The 16,894-nt window shown below is 40.6% G+C and overlaps 2 protein-coding genes across 2 annotated transcripts in view; one reads left to right on the top strand and one right to left on the bottom strand.

The window, feature by feature from the left end:
• The first annotated feature begins 3,692 nt into the window (after positions 1–3,692).
• LOC105567755 lies at positions 3,693–6,571 on the top strand. Its single transcript, XM_012022869.1, has 3 exons — positions 3,693–4,196; positions 4,280–5,699; positions 6,059–6,571. The coding sequence occupies exons 1-3, from the start codon at positions 3,693–3,695 to the stop codon at positions 6,319–6,321; spliced, it is 2,187 nt and encodes a 728-aa protein (XP_011878259.1). The 3' UTR covers positions 6,322–6,571.
• A 3-nt stretch (positions 6,572–6,574) lies between these two features.
• Positions 6,575–16,894, bottom strand: part of LOC105567694 — a 20,801-nt gene continuing 10,481 nt past the window's right edge. The window contains exons 2-15 of the mRNA XM_012022760.1: positions 14,977–15,115; positions 14,531–14,769; positions 13,975–14,084; positions 13,784–13,889; positions 13,258–13,487; positions 12,754–13,138; positions 12,266–12,678; positions 11,393–11,688; positions 11,060–11,268; positions 10,739–10,987; positions 8,103–8,301; positions 7,799–7,946; positions 7,174–7,276; positions 6,575–7,087 (exon numbers count right to left, since the gene is read on the bottom strand). Of these exons, the coding sequence (XP_011878150.1) occupies positions 7,034–7,087; positions 7,174–7,276; positions 7,799–7,946; positions 8,103–8,301; positions 10,739–10,987; positions 11,060–11,268; positions 11,393–11,688; positions 12,266–12,678; positions 12,754–13,138; positions 13,258–13,487; positions 13,784–13,889; positions 13,975–14,084; positions 14,531–14,769; positions 14,977–15,052 (2,817 nt within the window). The 5' untranslated portion in view covers positions 15,053–15,115 and the 3' untranslated portion in view covers positions 6,575–7,033. The remainder of the gene's footprint in view (positions 7,088–7,173; positions 7,277–7,798; positions 7,947–8,102; positions 8,302–10,738; positions 10,988–11,059; positions 11,269–11,392; positions 11,689–12,265; positions 12,679–12,753; positions 13,139–13,257; positions 13,488–13,783; positions 13,890–13,974; positions 14,085–14,530; positions 14,770–14,976; positions 15,116–16,894) is intronic.

Genomic DNA, 16,894 nt, shown 5'->3' with positions numbered 1-16,894 from the left:
CCGAGCCAGTGAGGAAGCCAGCCGACGGCTATCTCGAGACTGCTACCAATGCCAGCGACAACGCGTCCCGATGCCCGAGCGCAATTTCTTCTTCTTCTTCTCTTCTCTACCTCCTCGTCGCCATCGACAGCGTCCTCGACGTGGTGTGCTCCGAATCGCTCCCCTACATCTTTCTCCCTTAATTGCGATACCTTGACTCTATCCCTCGCACATCGGGTCCTGTGAGATAATGAAATGCCTCCTATTTTTAAATGGGTTTACATTTGAGCCGGTGTAGTCATTGCCCGATTAAGTTCTCTTCTGCGCTAATTGTGGAGTGTGAGTCGTCAATGAATACGTCAGTGTATCCTATGCACACACAAATATACTAAATATATTAAAAATATTTAATAATTCGCCAATTCCAAAAATTTCTTCTGAAAATGTCCTCACACAATTTACCGTCATCTTAATCTACAACAACGATAACGGGAATAATTAGAGAACAGAAACTGATGGAGTATTATTCTTAAAATTCTCTTTCAAATCTTTGTATTAGTCTGAACATTATTGAGCATCGTCTAGTTTATTCAATGTTTTTATTTTCTGTTACTCAATCCACTTTTGCGAAGATACAAAGAAACGATGTAACACTTATAATGTTTCTCTGCTCAGCATATATGGAACAAAATGCTTTTATTTTTCTTAACAAACAATTCTTGTTTCGCAAACGGAACGGCTAAAATGGGACTACTGCGGAACTATTGTTATGGGGTTTGCATGCTAATTCGTAGCGCAGTCGATCGGCCGCGTTTCAGCCGCTTCTAATAATAATCGATGCCTACACGTCCCTCCAGGGATTTCTCTTCACGGATCCAAATCGATATATCAAGACAGCTACACGCCCGAGCAGCGTTATACCGGCTGCGATTTCTTTGCTACTAATCAGCCGTGATGTTTCGTTATACGCGGCTATTAAATTGGGAGCAGATGAGATCTATTTGTGTACCGAATCTGTTACGGTACAGCGCTGCGAGTTAATTATTTAACGCCGTGTAAACGTTAATTATTTTGGAAAAATTGTTGCAACTAACACCATCCAAACGTGATAAAATATTTTGACGAGAAAAAGCCATTGTTACAGTTTGAAAATATTTAAAATAACCAAATTAACTGTTTATACTTTTTAGTTGCAAAACTAGAAATGACAAAACGCGCGCTTCGCGCGCGCAATTTGTGGTTGAGCGTTGTATATTTTTAAGAATTTGTATACATGCAAAGAAGTAATTGTATGCGCAACGTCAATTTATAATAAAAAGTAATTTATCACTCACTGATACGATTCACAACAGCAGAGTTGTACATCGTTAACAATATATGTTGAACTGTAAAAATACAAAAATGTATATGATTATTATAGTATTTTATATATTATATTATATTATATTATATTATATATTAATTATGTAAAATCAAAATTATTGTATTAAATATACTTTATATTTTATACTTTTAAAAATAAATATTTATTAAAATAATTATATAGGATACCGAAAAAGTCTTTCTTTTAAATATAAACTCACAAAATTGTATACGTATGGTTTTGTCTCTAACACTTATTCGAATCCTCGTTCGAATCGTTTGAATAAATAAAATAAAAACACAGAACAGATGCTTTATTTTGCACAAGTAACAAATAACATATTAAATTGTAAGACACTTACCTCACCATTTCTCCGCCGTTGCCCGATGCCTCCTGGACCTTCTCCTCCTCCTCCTCTCATAATCAGATTCCCTTGTTGCACTGACACAACACTCACTCGCGAAAATCATCGATCGCGCGAAATTTCGGGCACTCCCGTACGCGATGTGAAATACCGCGAAACGCACGAAATATTATTAACAAATATCGCGTGACTCTCTGTCATACAAGTTACTCAGACTAACAACGTGCATTTTTTATTCGGAAGAATAGGATAAGGGATAAAACGCTTTTCAATTGGCGATATAAAACGCAACGCGAGCATCGGAAGCATAATCTGCGGTGAAGAAGTAGTTATTAGTCAGCAACGAAACGATATTTTATAATCTTTGTCATTCAATCTAATCCTCGAAATAAATTATGTGAGTGAAATTTCCAGCGATAAATAGTGTACAAATCAATAGCGTTTTATCCCTATATTCATCGCGAACGAGTCTTGAAAATCGATAACGCAAAAGTAATAACACGCACGGAGCGACTCTCGCCACTGCCTGCCGGCTCGACGTTCGGCGAGCGAGTGATAGCGCGGCGACCTTCAGGTACACGATGGCACGCAAAAACATCGTACGTCACCGCGCCGAGTGAAAAACAACAAAAACCGTTGAGAATTCGTTGGAAAATTCCGTTCTTAATATTTTACATTACTTTGTTCGCGGCTGTTACTACGTTCTGTGTATCATTCTGCGCACTTATTGGTATTGATTAAATTGACGATTAATTCTGTTCAATCGAGAAGATGTTTCGAAACAAAAATCGTTGTCACTTAAATTCTATTATAATTACTAAGATTAGAGATTTTATCTCAATAGTTGGTGTATACAAATGTACATTTCTAAATTGCAAATCTTCATTTACTATGAATCTAAAAGAGAAGTGAAGCACATCGCGCTTCGAGAAAACCTATCGGCATCGCGGAAAAGCGGCAACGATACTTCGAGATATGCGACTAATCGACTTACATGTCTTTTTTAGAAGTGGAGAAGTGAATGGATTTTTGAAGACTTGAATTTTGTGCCAGGTACCAACGAAACAAGAAGCTAAATCCAACGTGAGAACGCGTTCAACCTAATGAAGAGGTCCGCGACAAAACGAGATCGGCGAGAAGAAAGCATCATTCACGTGTCGATTATCGGACGCACATTTCTATCTACGCATCTATCGATACGGTTATGATGAGAAGCGAAAAGAATTGTGCAATTTCTCGGTTTCGCCGATGAAGCGCGAAGGCGCGAGGCTCGAGCTTACGATCAACACATAAATCCCGAATTAAAAAACGAGAGAAGGGAAAGAAAGATCTTCTCGTTAGAACAGCAAATGCCCCGTAAATGATACCAAGGAACGTAAGCAAGCGCTACAGGTATTCTTGGCACCGTACACCTTTTGGCGGGTATTTGCCAATTTTATCACGATGCGATACATGTACGCGAAGGCTTTTACTTATGCTTGCACACACGGTAGAAAATAAAATGTTAACATTTTTCACACGTCCCAAAAAGTCCACTCTAAATTTTACATTAAAATAACGTTCATCGCGTGTGTTACTCTTTGACAAATTATAAATGTTAATTAATTAACAACTATACTTCGCATTTACGTTTATGTTCTCTTAACCTAAAGTGCGATGCAATGAAAACAGACAGGATAAGTGAACTGCACAAATAGTTACAAATTAGAATATTCGAAATAATTTTTAAGAAATGTCGACGTCACATGTTTAGGTTGATTTTGTGAAATAGTAGTGTTAAAAGAATTCAAAATGATATTCAATGTTTAAATGACGTGCATAAAGTGTCAGGCTATTATGTTAACATAAATATAATACGTAAAAATGCTACGAAAATAATAACATGTCTGTTTTATGTTAATTTTACATTAAAATAATAATCAAATCGTGGTAACACAAGACAATTTTAACATTTCAACACGCGATTTTCTACTGTGCAGGTTCGTCATGATAATACCATTATTAGTCAGAATTATTTGCAACGACGTGTCTTTCGTACAATCGGTTATTCCGCCTGCGAAGGATTCGTTCCGCACGCAGGACAATGACGCGTGCAGGGAGGAAGCGATGGTGGAGAGATCGAATTTGGACGAGCGAGCTTCTGATGAAAGATTCGACGAAGATACAGATTTGATGGCTAGGTTTGACGACTCTGAACGAAAGGAGATTAAATCCTTAGCACAGAAATTGGCGAACGAGGCTCTCAGAGCGCCGCAATTACAACGTAATATAAAGAAATTAGCAAATCTAAGCGGAGCTCCACGTAATCATTCAAAGGGGAGAAAAGACTTATCGGTAGATCAAATGAAAAGTGTACTTAAACCTACAGTAAGTAAGAAAAAGCTGAGCAAATTGGTGAATCCTGAAGGAAAGAGAAAGAAAGATAAACGTAAACATGGATTGACAAGGCGCGAAAGACATCCTCGGCCACGTAAGCGAAATCATATTAAGGTATGCAGAAGAAAAATCTAAAGTGCGAAAAAATACTCTATTTATCTGAATCTTGATTTAATTTTTAATATTTATTTGTTTAGAAGAAACGACGGAAGATTAAACTACCTATTAATTTTGGAGTAAAGCAAAATGCTACAAATGACGACAGCTCAATGACTAGAAGTAAAGTTGCTGAACGGAACTTTATAAGTGAAAAAGACGATCGCTCGAGAGATAGTACCGTAAGGTCTTCGCACATAAGACGAAGATACCGAAAAATGAACGGAATGCCGTCAAACGAGGTGACCAAACGCTTAACGAAGAATTCTAAAAAGAATTCGGGCAATCAAGGAGACGAATATTCCGAGTATTACAAGAATGGCGGTGTCGAATCAACTAAAACGCAAGCAAAAGGAGGTGAAACGGAGATCGGAAACGACAGACTCGTCAGGCAAATCTCGAACGGCTCTGTTCTTGGCGGCAATTCGTTCGAAAATCACTCGCGGCCTCGATTCAAGCAGCAATTCGCAGACTCCTACGACAGGGATTTAACTTACGACTACGACTCGTTGAAACCCTGGGAGACCGGTCGTTCTGTGATCGCTCAAGCAAATGAAGATGACGAGTATCCGCCGATATTAACCGATCAGAAAATCAATCCAGGAAGTCTGTACTATATTCCCGGGGTATCTCAAGAGGCGTTCAATCAGTTTCAAGTGTCGAGCATTGATCGGCCTAAGGAAAACATATACGCCAGCGGGATGGAATCTCCCGCTGAGAATTTTATCAGCCCTGATCTTGATCTGGCGGAGATTCTTACGACCAGCGCGAACACCGTGTTCAATCCGCGAATCGAGGTCGAACAGATTCCCAGCGACGTGCTGCGATATCAGAATAAGCCGAGCGTTCCTCGTCTGTATTCAAATTTAAGTATTGCGCCAGAGATACGCAAACCCCAGGAGGTGCAAGTGCTTTATTCCGGCGCTTCGATGGATGTGCCGCACATCCTTCGTAAAATTCCAAACACTTCGAACGTATACGTCGCCGAGACGGATGCCGGGCCCGGGACAGCGTCTTTATCCAATAATTATGTCTATCCTGTCATTCCCGCGAGACAAACCATGCGCAAGGCCGCCGATCGCGCCCCGATTTTTTCTCAATCAGCTGTCAATCGGCCAATAGAACATGTCTTAATTCCCGATCGAGGGGCCACTTGGTACAAACAGAATTGGTACAATGACGAGCAGAAGCAAGCCGTGGCGCAGGAAGATCATAAGGCAAACCAGAAAGCCGCCCGAATTATCCAACAACTCCAAGACAATGGTAGCGCAGACGACAAATCAACGGGTGACAATTTTACGCCCGCGAGCGCGGTGAAAGCGACAGAGGAGATTCAACGTGCGAATGTCTCCGCGACATTAAATGAAACGAAGGAAGTCGCCAATCAGATATTAGAGAAGATTGTCGACGAATTGGAGGAGATTAAGTCAAACCGAGCCACTGAAAATGAACAGATAGAAGGTTATTGTATAATCTTAATTTAATATGTTAAATCTTAATTAATTAGTAAGACACTTGGCGTCAAATATCAATGGGCTTTCAGTATTTTTACTAGTCAATATATCCACTCCCCTGGTAGCACAGTGCACTGACCAAACATTGGTTAAACATTGGCTCAATATTTGGTTGTATTGGGCCAATGTTTAGCCAATGCACTGTGCTACTAGGGTCCTATTGACAAACAACGAATGGTTTGTAAGTTCCTTCGAGAAAAAATGAAATCGTTCCCTAGCTCTATTGGTAACATAAAAATTCTACCTCGGGAATCTACGACTTAATGCAAACTAGTGCTGAACATTTTCATCAACAATCTTGATCAGGTTTGCCTTGCAAGATATCAGGCTCGTGGGTGACCACCCAGGGTGGAGTGCGAATCGACATGAAAGTAAATAATCGCACCATAAACGTGACCCTCGCGAAATTGTCGCCTCCGCCCGCTCATCAAGGCTTGCTGGACTCCGCCTGGAACCTGACCGGATACGCGCCGTTCGCAGTGGGTGGACCGTTTTCTTTGCTCGCCGTCGACAATCGCACCAAGTCTCTGGCGGTATTCGCAGGTACGAATACACGCGGCCGGGAGTAAATTAATTCTTCCCGAGGCGTGTCACAATGCGGGGAGCCAGTCAACAATTTCAAAAAAAGATCTACGACGATACAGGTGCGTGCAGAGTGTGCCAGGGTATCGACACGATAGTGGGGGTTTGGTCGATCGCCCGGCGCCCGCAGGACTGCAGAGAGTTTCAGATAGCTACAAATATCTACAACGATATATTTCGCCGGACTAAACTGTCGTCAGAAATGCAAAGGAGACACCGTGAGATCGTGCGGCTGCTTCAGAGAGGTAACAGGGACAACAGAAACGCGGCCGAGATCTTGACGAATAGTACAGTGCAGCAAAATAGCACGCTGAATCAATATAAAGCAGAGAAGAAGAAGACTTAGGTAATACAACGAAGACACGAGCAACTGGGAAAACGAGGATCAACACGTTGATAGAGAAATTCAGCTCCCCGATAAAAGTATAAAATCTCTTACAGCAATAATTTATATAAACATACGAAAGCGAGCTTTGCGTTCTTCAAAGATTAATAAACGTCGTCGGTACTGACATGACAACGTAGTTTAATATACAGACAAATATGTAGACAATTTTGAATAAAATCTCATATGATTACAAGTTAAATTCTTCTTGATTCAGAGCACTGATCTCTCGACTTCAATACGATCGTCTTCTAACAATTTAAATTCTCATGCAACATTTACCTCTCGCATTGCTAGCATCCATCGCAATTGAACTATCTTGATCCGGGTAAACACTGCCGAATGACATTCCAACCGGACACAGCAATCTACAATAAATTTAAATTTAACAATCAATACGAGATCTTATGATTTTAGCAAAGACATAATTTATATGCACGTATTGAATATGAACCTTTAGCGTTCCAATTTCATTATTTCGAATATCCTTGATCGGCAATAATATATATTTACACTCGTCATCAAGCGCGTATTTTTTTACATTAAAAGTTGCACAACTAGAAAGGAAAAGAGAGAGAGAGAGAGATTAGTTATCAAAAAACCTCTAACCTTCTAAAATAAACCTTGTATGACTATGAAATATGATTATTTACAGAGTCGGGAAGTAACTCGTTACTTGTAACGAAGTTACAGTTACAGTTACTTTTTTTCGTTACTTAATTTCGTAACTTTCTCTCCGTCTGTAACTGTAACTTAACTCATTTTCAGTTACATTAATAGTTACTTTATCCATACTTTAAACCTTCACAGATTGCACTATGTCGTGCATTTGTACATAAACGCCTGTATCAACGCGTTACAATTCAAATGCAGATTTGATATTATAATTTTTATCGCAAGAAAGTAACTGCAAAATAACGATTCGGCACTTTTTGAGTAACTGTAACTACTTACATTTTTAGCGAAAAACTGTAACTGCAACTAGATACTTTTATAAATAACTTTCCCAACCCTGTGGATTTCTATGTATTTGCAATAACACCGTAAAGATTCCGAATAAAGGAAACCATTTTACTCACCCGATCTCCTCGCAATCTTTAATTTCCCTGTCCTTGGGCAACGGTTCGCTAAGAATAGTAAAGTTGATATCCGGACTTGTTGTTTCGGCTAACATTGCGCGCAAGCTGTCTCTTTGCATGGGATGTGTCACTTCGTTTATCCAAAATTCTAAAATTACGAAACCGCTGTACCTATTTATATGTCACACGTTTTCTAAATAGTATACAATTGTTCTCGCTTATCAATTTACGTCGCATTTAAAGACACGTCGCTTCATCAACCAGGAAGATATTTGCTTTTCACATATGAAGAAAAGAAATATACTTTTCTTATAATTGTAGACCATTTCTTGGTCGGCCGTTTTCGGCTTCTCCAGGGAAACGGTCTCCATATCTTCGCCGCGATTCCCGAGGAAAGAATACTCTACGTAAAGCAAATGTATCTCATCGTCCCGCATGACGTAACTCTCATCCAAAAGCCGCATGCTCACTATTTCTATGATTATTGCATCCTTTTCGTGACTCTGAAAAGACCACGTACGAATCGGAACTGCATTAAATCATTCTAAGGACAATATCACGTACATTTGGAAATTTCGAAAAATATTTTTAGATTTGCTTCGCCATCAAAAACGTGCTGGTGTACAATGTGTTAACTCATGCGCAACTGAATTGTTAAGGCACTGCTGATCGTAAAGTATGACGATTTAATGTAATAACAATATATCTTTCCATAAATTTACGGATGATCTGTCTTCGTCGGCAAATTCTATTAGCTTACTTGGACACATTTTAAGTTTTCGCGTGAAATAAGATCCGGGATAAAATTTAATTGAGCGTTAAAAACATTAAAGTCCGCGGCTTAATTTGCTATTTAGCTTTCGTCGGTGAATAAGAAGGCGGTACGAAATACATTCAGTGGCATTAACACGGGAAATTTATGCTTGTAATCCAGCACTCTTCGTGGAGGATCTTAAGTATAACTAATGGAACAGTCTCGTACGCAAGTGGAGGTGTCATTTCGGTAATCCTGCGCTTCCACATTTAACGAAATAGCTCCTGCAAGTATTTTCGGACGACTAATTTCGGAGCCTATAATTCAATCGGCATATGCGAATGCAGACGTGATTAGTTACTAAGTGTACTGGGGAAAGTCAGCAGACTCTTCCGCTTGTACCTCTCCCAGTCCCTGTCTGAGAGAACCTCGCCCACGTCGCAGATCGTGCTGCCTGATCCTTCGGACAACGAAGTGCCCTGAATACGTCCGCAATCTCGATAATTTCCAGATAAAACTGGAACTTTCGCTATTTTCTCATACAACCGCGACGAAGTTTGCCGTAACATTGCTAAACGTATCTTACATTCGCGAGAAACGTCCTGAACTCCGCCATGCTCGATGAATCCCTCAAAGCGTTACTTTCCTTTCTCTTGTTGTTATCCGGTTTGGAATCTGGACTGAGTAAAATTATTTATACAACTTCTTCAGGCTGCGAAATTACATTTCGCGAGTAATTTTGGATAGCGTGAGGAAGCACGAGACAATGTGAGGAAGCAATCTCACCTTCTCGCTGCAGTCATTCCGGTCTCTTTAGACATTTCACTTATTTCATTGATGGACGAAGACGATTCTTCATTATTCGAGTAATCATTTTCGTCATCCGAGTTGAAGTGAGTTTGAAATTCTGCGATTTTGATAATATGACGTTAACTGAGAGTTCTTTAACGCGCAATGGATACAATTTAATTTGCCAAGACGTAATATTCGTGCGATTGATTATAATATGCTTGCTCCTAACGGCATGCGATCCCAATCGACTTAGGCCCGGTTTCACCAAACGTCGCTCAACTTTAATCTTAGTTTAATTCAGGTTTGTCTCTCTCGAAAGTAACAGTTGGAAAGAGACAAAGAACGAAGTAAGCTAAGCTTAAAGTTAAGCGACGTCGGCGAAACCGGGCCTCAATCGTTCACAAAGAAGGTACAATCTAGTAAATCGCGATTTCTCAAATCAAATTCCAATTCAGTATCTCAATTGCGGTGACGCAATGTTACTTGAGCTAGTCGACGGTTGAGTGTTTCGATCCATTGGACCTTCGGACACCAAACTATCCTTTTGTTGCTCATCTTTGAGGGGCACCGTGCCAACGATATGTCTCGTTGGACGTCGAGGAAGAGGTTTCTGAGGTAATATATTTCTCTCCTCCTCTTCTACCGGCGGTGTATAGAGAGCATCTTTCGACGAACTTATGCCGCATTGTTTCTTGAAAGCTTCCACCATGTCGACGTTGCAGCTCAACCGGACCCACAGCGAGAGTTGGCCGAAATTGACGCCGAAGAGGGAAGAGATGACGCTGTTGACAGGAACGATGTAATGCAACTTGTTCTGCGGATAATCCAAGATGTCCTTGATGGAGACTTTTGCTCGGGCGAGCGTGTAGCTGGTGCAGTCTCGGCGAGCGACGTTCACTCGGAATACGAGGTGCTCCGACAGCACGTTCTTGAAGAATGTGAAGAGATCCGCTATGCGATACACGGAGGACGAGTTGAAGATCAGATTGGGGCACTTCATCCTTGGCGTGTACGCGGTCTTCTCGCCCCAAACGTCCCAGCTTACGTAAATGTGAAGACTGCATATATCGTCTTCGTTCGGGATCTTTGCGACCTAACGATCTCAGCGAGCACAACAAAATTATGTTTTCCACTTGGAAAAATAAACGGTACATTGCATTGCTATAAGAAATCAACATGCAATAGATGAATAATAAACTATTTTTTAATTTCTTCGAGAAGTTATTTATCCATAATTTATTTTGTGAGAAAAAGTCGACGTAAGATAATCAATATCCGCATAAATTTCCGAGTGGGAAATAAAATGATTGAATAAAGAAAATTAAAGCTACGTAAAAGTTAGTTTTTTTTATCTCGTATGTATGCGCACATGTACGAACTGTATGTATACTAACCGATGTAGAAAGTTGCAATCGCGAGATGTGAATCTCAACGAGACCCTGCCTGTCAGTAATTAATAAAGGAAAGGACTCCACTGGGCCCACTGCTGGCTTCACGCTGTCGTTCAAACATTCGATTCTGCAGGGCAATTTGCGCTTCTCCTGCAGGGACAGTGGATCTGTCGTCTTGCGCAAGTGACACGCTAAATTACACCTGGGATAACGCGGCGATTTTAATCTTTTTAGCTTGATCGTCTTTTCCGCCTAAATAAAAATTATTAGCGTTATACCACGCCACAGTCTAATGCTTCACGCGGAACTATGACAGTTGCTTACGCAGAAATCTTTACTAATATCTCGATAAGATGATTTTCTGTACTTCTCGTGAGTCGCAGGAAAGGTAGCAGCATCGAGTATGTCTTTCATCGATGAACTGGCGTCTCTCATTAAAATGGTTGTAGAGTTTTCCTGGCATGCAAAATCGCACATCTTGGAGACAACGGCGGTCGATTGGAGAGAACGTCTCGTACAACAATAATCGGATTCTAAATTCGTATAACAGTTTATAGAAAACAAAATTATTGCAAGTATAATCGCTCGTTGTCGCGCTTTTGCATTCGTCCGTGTCCACGAAAAGATCTCAGATCGCCGTTATATAACCATCATTACCGAGGTCTTTCGTTGTTCCTGCACTAAAGTCACGTTGCTTAATATCGCGAGCAGTTATCGCAGGAAGATCGTTGTTATTGGCGTCAATTAATGGATTCCCGACCGCAGACACTCGCTGACTCGAACGTGGTTTCTCGTCGGCGTCAGTAAATAATAAAAGTTCTTGCAAAATGTCGAACAAAATCAGAAACATTTGACCTAGCGTAATGTTCGAATTCTCCAAACATGCGAGTTTTTTCTGTGAATTCGTCCGCACAGAGTTTGATGTGTCACGTTGAGAAGATATTTCCCGAGCGCTGTAATAGACACTAGTGATGATATTGCGGCACTCTAAATTTTGTAATCTTTAATTGTCAAGTGATGAAAGATGGAAAAGACGAAACAAGATTAAATACAAAATAGTAATAGAATATTATAATGCACATGTACAAAAAGCTGTTACAACTGTATACTTATTTAAGTAAATAGAATATATAAAATATATGTATGTATATATTTATCTTGTAATATTAAGAAATTCGTAGATTTTTGAACACACAAGGTTTCTCTGTAATGCATAAGTTATTGATTAAACCTGCGACACAAGGGATGCAAAATATAAAGTACCAATTACAATAATTGAATCGAGAAAATCTGCAGAAAGTCCCTGTTTAAAAAACAAACACATGTGTCGTTCACAATATACGCACATAAATATATACAAGAGTATCGACACAATATTCAATCAATTTTCTTGCTAGACATTCGTACTGTATAAGAATATAACTGCTATACTTGTAAAATATAAATATATTTATCGCTAATACCGAATGGTAGAGTCTTTGTCAACAATTAGAATCACCGAATAGTAGCTTCTCGAGAGGTACGACTTGCCTGTGCCTCTGAGCTACGTCCAAAACGCCTGCGTATTCTTCCTTCGGTGCGATCCTCGACGCATCGAGAGGGGTGTTAATTTGTGCCTGATCCAACAGCTTTAGTATTTTTTCTCGCGACAAAATACTCGTGCCGTTTGCCTCCTGACTCGTCTTCCACTCCTTCAGTGGCGACTGCAACGTCGCTCTGTCCTCAGTATTCGAAATTATCGTTGTACCCTGCTCTCTCGTGTTTATAACGACGGCTGTCTGTACCGATTTATCCGCCGACTGCCAATCTTCCTGCCGAGTGTTGCCGATAGTTTTCTCCAGCTGCACAATTTTATCGTACATCTCGCAACACTTTTTGCATTGTTCCTTATATGGTGGTACTATTATCGTAGAATCGCGCTGTTTATCTTGCGTGTGTAAAGACTGGAAATATGATAAAATTGAGAATTAGTCAGGCGCCAGGCAATTTCTAAAATATATACAACAAATGTATACAACCGTTAGTTGTACCGTCAAGGAATCTATGTTTGCCTGCAATTCTTCAAGTTTCGCGAGCACCCGTTCATTGGCGGTCTTCAATGCTACAATGTTAACCTGCTCAGAACTCAATGCAATCTTCAAGGTCTGCTGCTCTTGCGTGTCGTCGCAAAACTTCTTCTTCAATTCAACATTCTCCAATTCGACTTGCCCGTATTTCGAGGTGAGCACAATAAGTTCGTTGTTATGTTGCTGCAATATTTTAATTTCATTCGTAAGATCCCGTATCTGCTCGTCCTTCTCGCGTAACGTGAACTGTGAGTGCCTCGCCTTCAACATCTGGTCGTCGATCTCGGCTATGCGCGTTCTCTCCGACGAGAGAACGGCCGTGATTTCCAGATTGTTTCTGATAAAATGAAAATGTTCAAATTAGAAACACATTGCGAACATTTCTTCATAATAAATTATAAACATATATTAAGCAATTTATTATATCTCTAAAGATAAGAGATCAATGGATGGTACCTCGTTGATTGTTTGAGGGTAGTTTTCAAGTCGGTAATTTCGGTGGTGAGTGCAGTGTTCTTCTCCTGAGTCGTCATTAGTTTATCGCTCAGCTGCTTCATTTGCCGCCACACTCGTATATATTCTACATTCTCCGCCACTTTCTCCTTTTGACTATTAGTCAGATGTTCCAGCTCTTTCTCCAGCTCCATTATACGACACGCCATATCTTTCTTCTGCGCCTCCAGTTTCTGCGAACAAAAGTCGGACTCTGAGCAGAAATTATGGCGCCCGGCATTAATAACGGGTAAGCCTGCGTCGTCGTGAAGCTGTACAATCGCTCAGACGTGATATGCAAATCGTGCAGAGAAACTCGTGCAATAATATTTTACATCTCTTGCTATTTTACGTCATCCCGCAAGCTCGCTTTGCTCCGCCGCGCGGAAATGTAACATCGATTGTGCTGTGCGGGCGAAATGGATGGGATACAATACACGCGGTCGAACGTGTGTGCAAACAACTCGAGCTCATTCTGGACTGGTTTTACCTCGATTTTAACGAGATAATTTCGCACGTCGTTATCATCGTCCCCTGCCCCGACGATGCACTGGCAGGACGGGGCTCTCGCGCGGTTATTCTCGCTTCGACACGTCCTAGAGGGAGCCGATTCAGTAATTCAATGCGCCGCGACATAATGAGTCATAGTGGCATTGCACGTGTTGGCGCACGTATACTCACACAAACCCGGAAGACGATGGTCTAACGAGATTACGGCTGCGCGACGACGACCTGCCGCTCATCGTGTGACTCAACAATTGATTCCTCATCACGGCAATTTTCTCCTTCAGCTGAAACATTTAACAATATTTAGCACAGCATCTCCGTTTTAGGAATAAATCTATCATCGCATAATCTTCCGCACGCTACGCGGAGACAATTTTATCTTCTTTATCCTGAAAATCACGTGATCGTGGGACAACGTGGCATTTTGCGAAACCTTACGAGTTTGTTTTTTAAATTTACTATACAACTAGTAAAATGTATACTAAGTACAATTGCTAGTGAAATGCATGGTAAAACTTCAAGAAACTCATAAAATTCCCCCCGTGTACTAATTTATAATCACACAATCTTCCGCACGTTAATTTCGTTAAAACATATGATGAAATTTAATATATAGAGAGAAAAACTACGAATGTGGCCGCCGTTCTTCCGTGAGGAAACTCCCGTTATTACCATGTCGTGAGACGAGGAGGAAGGAGGAATCGCCGTTACTCAAAGGCGCAGTCTATACCTTGGTATTCTCGAGCTCCAGAGCGGCCGTTCGATTCCTATCGTCGGCAATATCTAACGCCAATCCGCACGATCTCGGATTAGCGGCCAGCCTGATCAGCTTCGTCCCGAGCCGCTTGATCTTATCCTCCTGACAGTTGGACAATTTTTTCAGATTGTTCGCCTCCTCGAGCAAACGCAGATACTTGTCCTCCAGCTGGTAGCGGTCGAGCTTGCAGACGAGGTGACGCTCCCTGGGGTCTTTTGACATTTAAAATGTTATTCACATTAATATCTCGCGCAAAGGTAAATAGGAAATTAGTCCGTTTATCGATTTCAATTCTGCGGAGCGTCGTGCGAGGGGGAAATTTATGTGCTCCAAGTATGGGAAATGCGGCTGCAAATCGTGGAGGAGCGTCGAACGGCTGACCGTAAATTATCCAAATGGGATTACAAACAAATACAAACCTATGGCACTGATAATCGTGTCCGCGCAGGAGCCGTCTCTCACGGGCAGGATATCGCGATTCGGATCGTCCGCCATTCTCAATCGGAGCTCCGACGTCTTGGATCTGGCGAGAAGTAATCCTCGGACACTTTAAGGGGACTGAAAATTCGAATTACGCGGAATTAGCGCCTGCTGGCGAAACATCCCGACAGGCAAATATAATTCGATGAGGAAAATCAACAGAAATGGTCTTAGATCGTCGCGTAATTTGCCTCTTATGTTCCGCATTACATTTACTAAATATCCTTCGCGCTGCTCTCACCGAGACGTCGATTGTCCCAATTCATTTGCACGGGAGTAATTAAATGTATCTGGTCGATTTTGTTCCATTACCGATTTGCGGACGGGAGAGCTCGAGCTCGGAATCGATCGACAACGGGTCGATTCCGCGCTAATTTCAGCCCGTAATAAACTGTAATAAACGACGATTTGTCGCAGCGATAGGTTTAGAAAAAAAAAAAGAAAATTACGCGCCGTCGATATTTTGATGAGAATATACCGGGTGGCGTAATTGGAGGCACTCAAGTACTAACTTAAAAGAATGACGGTCGTGGAGCCAAGCGGATGTGATAAATTTTTTCTATTTTCTTTTACATTATAGAGAATAATAAGTAATGTTACGACATGTCGTTTATTTGCCGCGACAAAATGACGTAATTTAAAGAGCAAGGTTCTCCAGAAGATGAGCTGTTTTGAATTGTTAAATTTTCGTGGTATTCTTTTAAAAGCGATTTTGATACAGCAAGACCCACTTTCACCAAACGTCGCTTAACTTTAATCGCAGTTTAATTTATGTTTGTCTCTAAAGTAACAGTTGGAAAGAGACAAAGAACGGATTAAGCTAGGCTTAAAGTTAAACAACGTTGGTACAACCGAGCCTTACTATCTATGAATCAGCTCTTCCAAGCACAATGAAAGAAATACAAGATATTATTATAAGAATTGTGTAGTCGTCGTCAAAAAATATTCATATTTCAGCTTATGAATTTAAACAATGTGGATTTATAATAATACTTTTCCATTTCAAATAATCCAATCTGAAGTAATGAAATAACATACAAGTTAACTCAGAAACTAATAACACATCTTATGTATTATATTCAGAACTATGCAATATAAATTGAAGGAATAAAGGACTAACAATAAGAGCCGCGACGGGGTGTTAAGTGTCTAAATATTTTATTCAAAATTTATTGCAAAAAAAATATCACCTCGGCCAGGGTTTGAACCTGGACCTCCCTCTCGCAGATTTCGGTTTCGAATACTGTCACGATAGGTGGCACTCGGGAATCAACATTAGACTGTTTATTGCGATAAATATATTGCCGTGTGCCTCGATGGTCGAATTGGTTGAGACGCTCGCCTAGCGAGAAAAAGGTCCAGGTTCAAACCCTGAGCGAGTGGTGTTTTTTCTAAATAAATTTAGAATAAAATATTTAGACACTAACACCCTGTCACGGCTCTTAGCCCTTTTCCTCCAATGTGACACATTTGCGACACACGAATTTTACTAATTATTTGGAGAGTCACAATTTAACTTATTGTTAGATGCGTATCTTTAGAACAATATTGCACCAAAATATATCATTGTAATAATTGAGTGCTGGTTCCTGTCTGGAAGAAACTTTTGAGCATTACTGTCGCGAAACAACCACCTTAATGTTTTTCTTTTCTGAATCTGAAAATTCGCTACAAGTTTTCTCGCTCAAAGAAAAAACAATGCCATGTCTCTTTTTTAAAGTCAGACACTACTTGTTACTTTTAATACTGAGTCTCATACGTTCTTTAATAGCCTCGAACTTAGATTTCACCTGAAGACTTTGAACATTAATACCACTGGGATCTCTGTTGAATGTACAGGGTGGGCCATTTTAATTT

Source organism: Vollenhovia emeryi, unplaced genomic scaffold, assembly GCF_000949405.1.
Source record: "Vollenhovia emeryi isolate VEMERY1.0 unplaced genomic scaffold, V.emery_V1.0 DF939135.1, whole genome shotgun sequence".
Lineage (NCBI taxonomy): Eukaryota > Metazoa > Arthropoda > Insecta > Hymenoptera > Formicidae > Vollenhovia > Vollenhovia emeryi.
Note: the sequence above shows the minus strand (reverse complement) of the source record. Positions and strands in the feature narration are given on the sequence as shown.